This window comes from Mastomys coucha, unplaced genomic scaffold (assembly GCF_008632895.1).
Source record: "Mastomys coucha isolate ucsf_1 unplaced genomic scaffold, UCSF_Mcou_1 pScaffold21, whole genome shotgun sequence".
In the NCBI taxonomy this organism is placed as follows: domain Eukaryota; kingdom Metazoa; phylum Chordata; class Mammalia; order Rodentia; family Muridae; genus Mastomys; species Mastomys coucha.
In genome coordinates, this window is record NW_022196904.1 from 14,493,016 (window position 1) to 14,504,089 (window position 11,074).

Sequence of the window (11,074 nt, forward strand, 5' to 3'; positions counted from 1 at the left end):
CTGGAATGAGGAGCCTTGTGACTGGCATTCTGTGCTGTGCCCCTTGAATGGGTCATTGGGACTTTCTGGGGTGGGATCAGATGCATTTTTTTCCAGGGCAGAAGATCAGGTTACTGACCCCAGTGAGGTTGGGGACATGTGAAGAATGTAGAAGAGAGGCTGGGCAGGATCTACTTGGGATTCTAGTGCAGTGTTCCTCAACCTGCCCCATGGTGGTCCTTCAGAGAGAGGGGAACTCACTTGAGCACAAATCTAGTTCCTAAGAATCATGGTGGAAATTCTAGCTGAGCACAGGTAAAGGGGGTCTGAGGGTGCTGAAGCTTCCCTGACAGCTCATGGTGTCTCCCAAACCTGGCCTTCCGCTCAGAGTGAGCAACTTCATCTTGTAGGACACATGCTTTCAGAGCATCTCTCCCAGGAGCTGAGGCTCTAGTCCCCACACTCCCCTGTCCCAGAACTTGTTTCCCAAGTCATAGTCAAGGGTAGTTCCCTGTTACTGTGTAGCTTCAGGACCTATCTCTGCAGTTATTCTGACTTTCTCCTAGTCCCAGCCTCCCCACAGAGGCCAGGACCAACGGTCACTCCACTGCTTTGCAGCCTCATGTGGCTTTTCATTACTCCGGGGCTTTGCTTAGGACAAAAGAAATTGCTGATTTCTAAATGGGACCCACTGTTCTGCCTGCCATTGACCTTTCTGGCTTCCTCTTGTGTGGCATTCTTCTGAATTTTGTGTATCCCAGCCTTGCTGTCTCCTGCCTCAGGGTCTTTACATACTCCCCTTGTTTCTAAACGTTCCCTTCCCTGGTATTGGTTAAGTCCTACATATTTGTCACCACTGCATGAGAACCTCTTGGTCCCTGCAGAGGAGGCTAGGGTGCCTTGGTGTCCCTTCCTCATACTCAAGGGTTTCTGGTTCTATGTGTTTAGGAAGGACCTGCCTCTCTTTCCTGGGGGCCTCTGAACGGTGAGGCCCCAAAGAGTCAGATTCCTTTGGCCCCTCCAGAGCCTCCCTTGCTGCTAAAACCTTCTGAGTATGTGTGAAGGGCTCTTCTGAGGCACACAGAATGACATGTCAGGGTGGGGCCAGTCAGTTCCAGTCTAGATGGGGTGGTTGTCAGTGTGTGCATGAGTGCTGGGACATCCAAGAGGACACTGAGGCAGCTCCCCATCCCCAGCTGTCTGACAGCAAAGATGCTTTCAAGAAGACATGGAACCCCAAGTTTACCCTCCGCTCACACTATGATGGCATCCGCTCCCTGGCCTTCCACCACAGCCAGTCAGCACTGCTTACTGCCTCTGAGGATGGGACACTCAAACTGTGGAACCTGCAGAAGGCAGTTACGGCCAAGAAGTAAGGGTGCCACCTTGGAGGGTGTGGGGCCTTAGGACCTGGGGTCCTAGTAACGGGATTCCTCTTTGCCCACAGAAATGCCGCACTGGATGTGGAGCCAATTCATGCTTTCCGTGCTCACAGGTAGGGAGATGGCTGAGCCTGTGCTAAGCCCTGCAACCCAGCAGCATAGATGGGCTGCTTTCTGCTGCCCTGGAGACCTGGAACAGTGGAGACTCTCTTTCGTGGTCCCTCCGGACAGTGGAGCCTTGGGCACACCCCTTACTCAGGGGCCATGTTGGTTCCCATTGTGGTTTCACTGAGGCCCCCAGAGCAAAGATGCCAAATTCCTCATAGCATCCTTAAACTATACCTAGGAAAGGAGATTGACTGGTGGGAGGGTTCAGTGGCTAAAGGTACCTGCTACTAAGCTTGACAACCTACGTTTGATCCCCAGGACTCATGTGGTAGGAGAGAACCAACTCCAGAAAGTTGTCCTCTGACCTCCACATGCGCATTGTGATATATGACAATAAATAAGTTTAAATGATATTTTAAAATAGCTAGAAGAGCCAGGCATGGTGGCACACACCTTGGATCCCAATACTTGGGAGGGAGAGGCAGGCAGATCTCTGTGAGTTCAAGGCCAACTGGTCTACAGAGAAAGTTCCAGGACAGCCAGGGCTACACAGAGGAAACTCCATCTTGGAAAAACAAAAACAAAACAAGACAAAACTAAAAGCTGGGAGAAATCCTCAAGCCCCCATAAGCAAGGAAGGCCTGAGCCTTAGCTGCCTTGCATCACCTTCCCCTTGCACCCTGCAGGGGCCCTGTGCTGGCAGTCACCATGGGCAGCAACAGCGAGTACTGTTACAGTGGTGGGGCCGATGCCAAGATCCACAGCTGGAAGATTCCTGACCTCAACATGGACCCATATGATGGCTATGGTGAGGAGAGACCCTGCCACTCCCACCTCATGCCACAGCTCTGGGAAGTAGCACTGTAAGGCTCCTGGTCTGCCTTAGCATTAAAAGGGTGGAGCAGAGGGAGATGAGGCAGGAGTCATAATGGTGAGGGGAGAGTTGGGCTACATTTGTGGGTCAGTGTGAGCTGGGTTTTGGGGAACAGGGTCTAGCCTGAGTCAGGGCCATGATAGGCTTGGTCAGCTTGGTGGACAATGCTGGGGATGCCAGCTAAGGTCTTATTGTGGGTCAGGGGTTTGTTAGAAACAGAAGAGGTGAGCTGAGAAACATCGGTGGGACCGTAAGTGGCAGGGAGTTTAGGCTTTGTCCTTTAGCCCTTTAAGAATTAAGTGGAGGCCGAGCGGTGGTGGCGCACGCCTTTAATCCCAGCACTTGGGAGGCAGAGGCAGGTGGATTTCTGAGTTCGAGGCCAGCCTGGTCTACAGAGTGAGTTGCAGGACAGCCAGGGCTACACAGAGAAACCCTGTCTTGAAAAACCACAAAATAAATAAATAAATAAATAAATAAATAAATAAATAAATAAATAGAAAAGAATTAAGTGGAGAAGCTGGAGATGGGGATCAGTAAGGAGGTAGAGTAAAGCCCTGGGCTCATCCCGATGCCACATGAGCTGGGTTGATTGAAATGCTAAGGTCATTGTTGGTTACATAGGAAGTTTGAGGCCAGCCTGGACTACATGAAATCATATCTCAAAAACAAGCAAACAAACAAACAAACCAGAAAAAAACAAAAAACAGACAAGTCTTTAGTCCCAGCACTCAGGAAGCAGAAGCAAACAATGCTCTGAGTTCAAGGCTAGCCTTGTCTACATAGCAAGTTCTAGGCCAGCTGGAGCTACATAGCGTCTCAAAAAAAAAAAAAATTGTTGGCTTATCTTATGATGGAGCAGAAATGGCAGAGGAGGGATAACCACAATCACAAGTTGAAGACCAGCTTGATTATGTGATGGGTTTCAGGCCTGCCATGCCACATATCAATCAAGCTGCTGTCCGGACAGAGTGAATCCTTATTGGGAGAAAAAGATCTTCTCCACCCTAAGAAAAAGTTAAAGAGGAAATGGTAGTCTTAGTGCTCAGGAGTTTAAGGTCCAGGTCAGCCTGGTCTACATAGAAAGGTCTTGTCTCAAAATAACATACTACATAGGACCAGCAAGATGGCTTAGCAGGTAAAAGCATCTGCCATCACCACTGATGATCAGTCCCTAGAGCCCACATGGTAGAAGGAGTCCAACGAGTTGTCTTCTTGCCACCAGTTGGCTTCTCACATACTTGCACTCATGGACACATACATACATACACATCCACACACCACATAAACAAATAAGCAAGCATGCATGTAAATAAGTAAGTAAAAGTGCTGGGCAGCAGCAAGGCACAATGGTGCATGCCTTTAATCCCAGCTCTTGGAAGGCACAGGCAGAAGGATCTCTGAGGTTGAGGCCAGCCTGGTCTACAGAGTGAGTACCAGAGTCGTCAGGAGTGCACAGAGTGACCTTGTCTGGGGGTAGCGGGTGGGCATGATAAAACTGGACAAATGAGTAGGTGAGTGGGCAGGTAGATGGGTGAATAAGAGTTAAGTAGAAGGGGGCTGGAGAGATAGCACAGCTGTTAAGATCCCTGACTGCTCTTCCAGAGTTCCTGAGTTCAAATCCCTCACAATCATTCCTAATGAGATCTGATGCCCTCTTCTGGAGTGTCTGAAGACAGCTACAGTGTACTTTCTTATAATAAATAAATCCTTTTTTAAAAAAAGCAAAAAGTTAAGTAGGAGGTAACACTGTCTTGGGAACACCCTCACCCATGTTCTTGGGTGTTTCTCACCTTCCTGAGGACCTCATTTTGTATTAACTCCTATGTCTTTGTTTATTCTATTTTAAAACAAGGTCTTGCTCTATCTTAAGGCCAGTTTTCAAGTCTGTTTTTAAGAAGTCTTTTACCCGGCAATGGTAGCATACACCTTTAATTGAGGCCTGCAGCCTGGTCTACAAAGTGCATTCTAGGACACAGAAACCAGGTCTTGAAAAACCAACCAAACAAACAAAGGTCTTTTACTAGGAGAAATGGACACCAAGTCCCATCCCTTACAAAGAAGCTATTTGCAGTTGGTTCTTGCTGAGGAAGGGACATTAGCTGTCTCTGAGCCAGTGTCACTGAGTCTATCAGTGACTCCAGGGCAGGCCTCATGCCTAGGAGTCGTTGGACAACTCAGAATAGATTCCATGTTGCTGGGGGAAATTTTATGTTTGTTTAATTTTTGGCTTTTTTTTTTTAAAAAAAAATCTTCTGACCGGGCGGTGGTGGCACTCGCCTTTAATCCCAGCACTTGGGAGGCAGAGGCAGGCGGATTTCTGAGTTCGAGGCCAGCCTGGTCTACAGAGTGAGTTCCAGGGCAGCCAGGGCTACACAGAGAAACCCTGTCTCGAAAAACCAAACCAAACAATCTTCTGCTTTAGTCTTAGTCTTTTAGAGAGAAAGAACATGGCAGTAAGGGGGTAGGAAAGTCTGGGAAGAGCTGGGGAGGGGACGAATATGATCACAACAAAGTTTAAGAAAAATTCTTTTAAGTACATTTTTTTTTAATTAAAAAAAAATTTTTTTCAAGAATAAGTACATGTTTTAAAATGTCTTATAGGCTGCATGTAGTCATGCACACCTTTAATTCCACCACTTGAGGCAGAAGACAGGCAGAGCTCAGTGAGCCAGCCTGGTCTACATGGTGAGTTCTTGGCCAGCTGGGACTACAGAGTGGGATTCTTTCTCAAAGGAAAAAAAAAGAAAGAAAGAAAGAAAATAAAAGAAATGTCTTTATTATAGACTCCAACTCTGCTTAAGTAAAAAACATTTTTATTTTGGTTTGGTTTGGTTTGATTTTTGTCTTTTTTTTTTTTTTTTTTTTTTGAGACAGGGTTTCTCTGTGTAGCCCTGTCTGTCCTGGAACTCACTCTGTAGCCCAGGCTGGCTTCAAACTCCACCTGCCTCCCTTCTATTTGTTGGAATTCAAGGTGTTTGCCACCAACCATTGCTGACCATAAAAAAATAAAAAAAAAATTAAAAATTTTTTAAGTAGTTAATTTTTTTTTTATGTGAAGAAATACCCAGAGTTCCCCACCTCCTCCATGCCTAACTTCTTGATGTTTGGTGAACTCTTTTTACATGTATTTGTGTGTTACAGATGGTCTTGAGTCACTGTCTGGGTGCTGGGAACCAAGCCTGTAATAAAAGCAAGTGCTCTTTACCACTGAGCCATTTCTCCAGCCCCACTCCCACCCTCTTTTAAAGATAGGATCTCACTATGTTGTCTTGCCATCCTGGAAATCTTTATGTAGGCCCAGGTTGGCCTTAAACTCACAGTGATCCTACTGCCTCTGCCTCCTGAGTGCTGTTTACTCTTGAACATGGCCTTGTGCTAAATTTGTTGTGGCAGAATACAGAGTCAGTTATAATAATCATCTGGGAAGGTCAGGCATCAGTCCTAAGTGAACTGCCATGTTTCAGGTCTCAGCTGGACTTGACCCAGAACCAGGTGGAATCAACAGCTAGAGAGACCACAGAAGGTCCTTTGAGCAGCAGAGGCTGAGAAAGTAGCAAAAAGGGGCATTGCAGGGGCTTAAAGGGGGCTGACTTGGTCAGCAGAGTCCGCCTTTCCCTCATGCTCCACTGGTACCCTGAGCTGCTGACCTTGGCCCTGAAGAGACAGTGAATGTGGAAGCCTCATTTTCTAAGCTCTTGATCTTCTCCTGAGCCCTAGAGTCAGAGGAGCTTATGGGCAGTGGGCAGGCACCCAGGTCCCAGCAGAGATGCAGCCCTTGGGCCAATGAATGTAGCTGGTGTCCCTGACAGTCTGTTTCCTCCTGGCCTGTCCAGACCCAAGTGTGCTGAGCCATGTCCTGGAAGGCCATGGGGATGCTGTGTGGGGTCTGGCCTTCAGTCCCACCTCCCAGCGCCTAGCATCCTGCTCTGCCGATGGCACCATCCGCATCTGGGATCCCAGCAGCAGTGGTCCAAGCTGCCTCTGTACCTTCCCCATGGCTGGAGGTGAGTTTTGACCCCAGTGTCTCACAAGCAGGATACAGAGCTCAGGACTCTGGTAGCTCCTGAGGAGGGCCCCCAGCCACAGGGCAGGACTGGCCCTCTGAGTTGCCTTCTCTCTTCCCCTGTGCTCTCAGAACACGGAATTCCCACCTCAGTAGCCTTCACCAGCACTGAACCTGCCCATGTCGTGGCCTCCTTTCGTTCTGGTGATACTGTTCTTTATGACTTGGAAGCTGGCAGTGCCCTTCTCACATTGGAGTCCCGAGGGAGCAGTGGTAAGGGCCCTTGGCCAGGCCAGCCAATAAGACTGGGGGTTGAATGCCCATAGGACCCCAGTTCCTTCTGTGGTTCTGGGGACCTAGCCATCAGTGAGATGAGAAAGTTACCCATATGCCACAAGCAGGAAGGAAACAAGGCTCAGTGGTAGCCAGCTAGCTTGACACAAAGGGCTGGGTAGCATGTTCCCATTTGCAGAAGTGGCCTGCCCCTCCTGCCTCTGTCCGGTCCTGCTTTCCCCTCAGTCCTCTTCCCCCTCTTCCCACTGACCCTCCAGGCCCAACACAGATCAACCAGGTGGTAAGTCACCCAAACCAGCCTCTCACCATCACTGCACACGACGATAGGGGCATCCGGTTCCTGGACAATCGGACAGGTGAGACCCCCATTGTGTTTTTTGGGGTATGGGAGGCATGGGACAAGAGCAGAGCACATTCAGACTACCAAATCCTGGTGTCTACCTTAGGGATTTTCAGACTCCCTGCTCCCAGCCGTTCAGCTTCCCAGATAAGACAAGTAGTTGTGAGGGACTCCCAGCCACTCTCTATCCTCCCTCCAGGTAAATCTGTGCATTCCATGGTGGCCCACCTGGACGCAGTCACCTGCCTAGCTGTGGACCCAAATGGCGTGTTCTTGATGTCAGGAAGTAAGTTGAACACTTCTTGCCGCTCCTTCCACCAGAGGGTTGGAGGCAAAGAGGTGGGGCTACAGCCATGTCAGGCAACTCTACTCTTGAGTGTGCTAGAACTTACCGCCTCAACCTCATTGACTCTCCTTGGGAGCCCTGCCTGGGGGTCAGGGGAGGGGATTGTTCTTGTGTTGCAGGCATGTGGTGATGGGATCAGAGTTTGAGTACTTGATTCATCTCTGCTTTCAGACACAGACTCAGCAGCTGTCAGCTCTAGAATGAGTGGATAGGTCCTTCAAACCAGTGTCAGCTGCAGTGAGTGTGTGCACATGTGCTTGTAGATGTGCAGGCAGTGGTAGTGGAGGCTGTGGGGAGGCTCAGAGTGAATCACAGCTTGCTCTGCCTGATGATGCCATGTACTACTCTGCTGAGCAGCCACACCCAGGTCTCCTTATTCCCTGCCCAATGGTATTAGACCCAGTCCTGTTACCATCTTAAGATCTGAGGCTCTGTTTTCTGGGCTGAGTCCCTGGAGCTGGGCTGACTTGAGGAGCAGAGCCTCAGGCCAGTCAGGCCCCCTCATGCCCAGCAAAGGCCCTAGCCTAGGCTGGTCTGCTGCTGTCACTTCCACCCTCAATTCCCTGCAGCCATCGTTCCTCATTGGCTGCCTGCTCTAGACCCTTGTTGGCCATTCCTCTACCTGGAAGGCTCTGGGTTGTTTATCCAGTCACTTGGAGCTAGTGTCTACTGTTTTCTTTTTTTTTTTTTCTTGTTGTACTGGGGATAGAATCCAGGACCTTGGGCTGGCCAAGCCAGTACACAGCCACTAAGCCACACCTACTGCTTCGAGCTGTTCTTGTTCAGTCTCCCTGCAGGCTGAGAGCTGCCTGTTGTATGTAGCAATTGCTCCCAGAATCCTTACATATACTTGGCGGTTAGCAGAATGGTGGACAGGATGGGGACGAAAAGACTATCCTTAGGGCAGAGCCATGGGAGGAAGAGAGCTGAGCTGATTCTGCCCCAAGGACTTTACCTCAGGCCAGGTGAAGGGTTCAAACCCCAGGTCTGGGCTGAAACAGCCTCCTCTGCTCCACACCTGTGCAGGCCATGACTGTTCTCTGCGTTTATGGAGCCTAGACAACAAGACATGTGTGCAAGAGATCACGGCCCACCGCAAGAAGCATGAGGAGGCCATCCATGCAGTGGCCTGCCACCCCAGCAAGGCACTTATTGCCAGTGCTGGTGCTGATGCCCTAGCCAAGGTCTTCGTATGATCCCACCTGGCCTCACCCTGGCTACACAGTGTCAGGGAGCGGGGCCAGGCAGTGGGGCTGAGGTAAGGACCAGAGCCATTTGTGTTCTAGATAGGAGTGCAGACACCCAGTGTCCTTGCCCCAGAAGACACCCCCATACCCAACCCGTCCCCCAACCCCATGATCCACTTGCCTGTCAGTTTGAGTTGTGCCAAAGCCCACAGTCCTATGAGAATAAGTGAGGCTTTCCTGAGAAGACAGAGGGAGGAATCAGAGATAGCATGGGGCACTGTCCTAACCAGCTGCCTTCCCTTTGTCTCTCCAGGCAGCCCCCAGCCTCCCTTCAGAGGCTCTGAGTCTTGGCCTCTTTCATCTTCCTGGAGCCTGGTGGTGCTAACGGCCATTTCCCCAGGAATCACCCCTCAAGGATGGCCTCTGGGGTTTCTGCTCATGCCCCAGTCCCAACTCCTGACATAGCTGTCGTCCTGAGTTTGACACAGCCCACGCTGGGTGTCCTTCGGGATCTGATTTTGTCCAAGATGAAAGAAGGTGCCAGGCTCCATCCTAGAGTGCCACCTCCCTCATCTGACGATGACGATGAAGGGCTGTGCAGAGCGGGCTCTCCTGGGCCCTCCTATGTGGGCCCCAGGTTGTCCTTTTGGACCTCAGTCCCTTCCTCTTGCTTTCCAACACTAACCAAGCCTCTGGGGCCAGGCCTTCCGAGGAAGGGCCTCTACTCCTCTGGGGCATTGTCCTAGCCACAGGCCCTCTTTGAGATGTAGAGGGTGGAGTGGCCCTGTGCCCCTAGCTCGCTGTATATCTGTATAAAGGAATGGGATTTTAATGGCGCCCACCCCACGTTATCACTGTGTGATAGTCTGTCAGTCTCCTCCTTGCTCCACACTTTGGCCTCTATTTATTTCACTCTTTATTTGGGACCCACCTTATGCCCTCAGTTCCCCTTTCAGGTTCCTGTTTATAAGCCCCTTCCTTTTTGCCCCAACTTGTATGTGAAAACAAATTGTCTCAATAAACCCTTTGGAGTAAGATAGGTTTCCCAGGCCGTCTGTCAAGGGCATAGTGGACAGTAGGGGAAGGCCACTCCTCTGCTTTGGTTGAATGGACTCTGAGGAGAGGGCTATATGGTGGATTGGGGTTCTGTGATAGAATGAGGTGGGGAACGAAGTGACATGTCATGGAAGGGTGGAGGTGGAAGCACGTGGCAGAATCTCCATGAGCCTCTCCTTTCTGTCCCTCAACATGGACTCCCCTTGGGCAGTGAGCTAATGAGCTATTGAGCATATGCTGGGATAGAGCAATGAACAATTTAGTTGAAGACCCCTTGCCTGCTCAGGGGCTGAGAACAAAAGCCCCTTTCCTGCCCCATGCCCACTCTTGGACTGACAGACAACAAGAAGGTAGGCTTACCAGACCCAGGCAGAGGACAGGACGTGCAGGCGCCTAGCCCTCAGAGCAGTACAGAGTCCCCTCCCCTTACCCATGTTTAATGTCAGCTGGTGGAGGTGAGGCCTTCTTTCACTGCCTTCATAGCTATAGTGGGGTAGGACTGGGAGTCCCATCCTACAGAGCAAGAGTGAGACGGTCTGCTCAAGGGCTCTCCATTGACATTCCAAACAGCAGGCACAAGATACCTCACAACCTCTACCTTCTAGCCCTGCCACAAGGGTCAGGGGGTCAGAAGGGCAGTGAGAGGAGAAGGTACATGTAGGCATGTGATTTTGGGGGACACTCATCAGCCAGGCTGTGAGCTCCACGTGGTCTTGCCTCCCTGTCTGTCCCTCTTTGCAGCTTCCCCAGGTGGTAGTTTGGGTTCTCACTCCAGCCTCAGACTTCCTTTCCCCAGCCCCTGTCCCCGGATGTGGTGACAGCCAGCACTGTACCTCAGCTGCCCCCAGCAGCACTGAAACAGTAAGGGGGCCTTGTGGACAAGTTGCTGCTGTGTAAAGCTCCAGCTTCCTGGATGTGAAAACTATTGGAGTAGAAGTCAAAACTGCTCTTGATGGAGTTAGGGTTGACTACACAGGCCTGCCTCACAGGCTCTCAGTTGATGTTAGCTTTTTAGATTTCCTGTTATTGCACTACTATTTATTTCGGAGAAGGGTGGAGGTCGGGACAACCCACAGTAGCTGAGCTGGTTCTTCTTTGACTATATGAGTATACAGGATTGAACTCAGGCCCATGAGCTTGGCTTCAAGTGCCTTTACCCACTGGGCCATCTCACCAGCCACATGTTGGATGATTCGGTTAACACACCCACCCAGGTGCCCCTGAATGATTTCCATGCCTTCCCTTGCTCTGCAAAAATTAAAGGCAGCCACATCAACTCAACTTTAGCAGTGTCCAGGCACCACTTTCTAGAATACAGTCTCATGACAGAAAAACTAAGGCTCACAGTGGAGAAGCCCATACCTCAAGTCACACAGCCAGAAAGATGTAGGCACTTAGTCTCACGGGAGGTCTATCAAGTGACCTCCCGTAGGGAGACCTTGGTTGGAGGGACAGGCTTCATACCCTCAGCTCATTGGAGACAAACCTGAGACTAAGCTATCTTG

The 11,074-nt window shown here is 50.3% G+C and overlaps 1 protein-coding gene across 3 annotated transcripts in view; it reads left to right on the top strand.

Moving 5' to 3' along the window:
• The window catches only part of Strn4 (striatin 4), a 25,883-nt gene extending 16,335 nt beyond the window's left edge, over positions 1–9,548 (top strand). For all 3 annotated transcript variants that reach the window (XM_031385463.1, XM_031385464.1, XM_031385465.1), the window contains 9 exons: positions 1,176–1,351; positions 1,427–1,474; positions 2,156–2,277; positions 6,177–6,347; positions 6,479–6,619; positions 6,898–6,996; positions 7,180–7,266; positions 8,353–8,584; positions 8,827–9,548. In XM_031385463.1, the coding sequence (XP_031241323.1) occupies positions 1,176–1,351; positions 1,427–1,474; positions 2,156–2,277; positions 6,177–6,347; positions 6,479–6,619; positions 6,898–6,996; positions 7,180–7,266; positions 8,353–8,522 (1,014 nt within the window). In that variant the 3' untranslated portion in view covers positions 8,523–8,584; positions 8,827–9,548. The remainder of the gene's footprint in view (positions 1–1,175; positions 1,352–1,426; positions 1,475–2,155; positions 2,278–6,176; positions 6,348–6,478; positions 6,620–6,897; positions 6,997–7,179; positions 7,267–8,352; positions 8,585–8,826) is intronic.
• Positions 9,549–11,074: the final 1,526 nt, after the last annotated feature.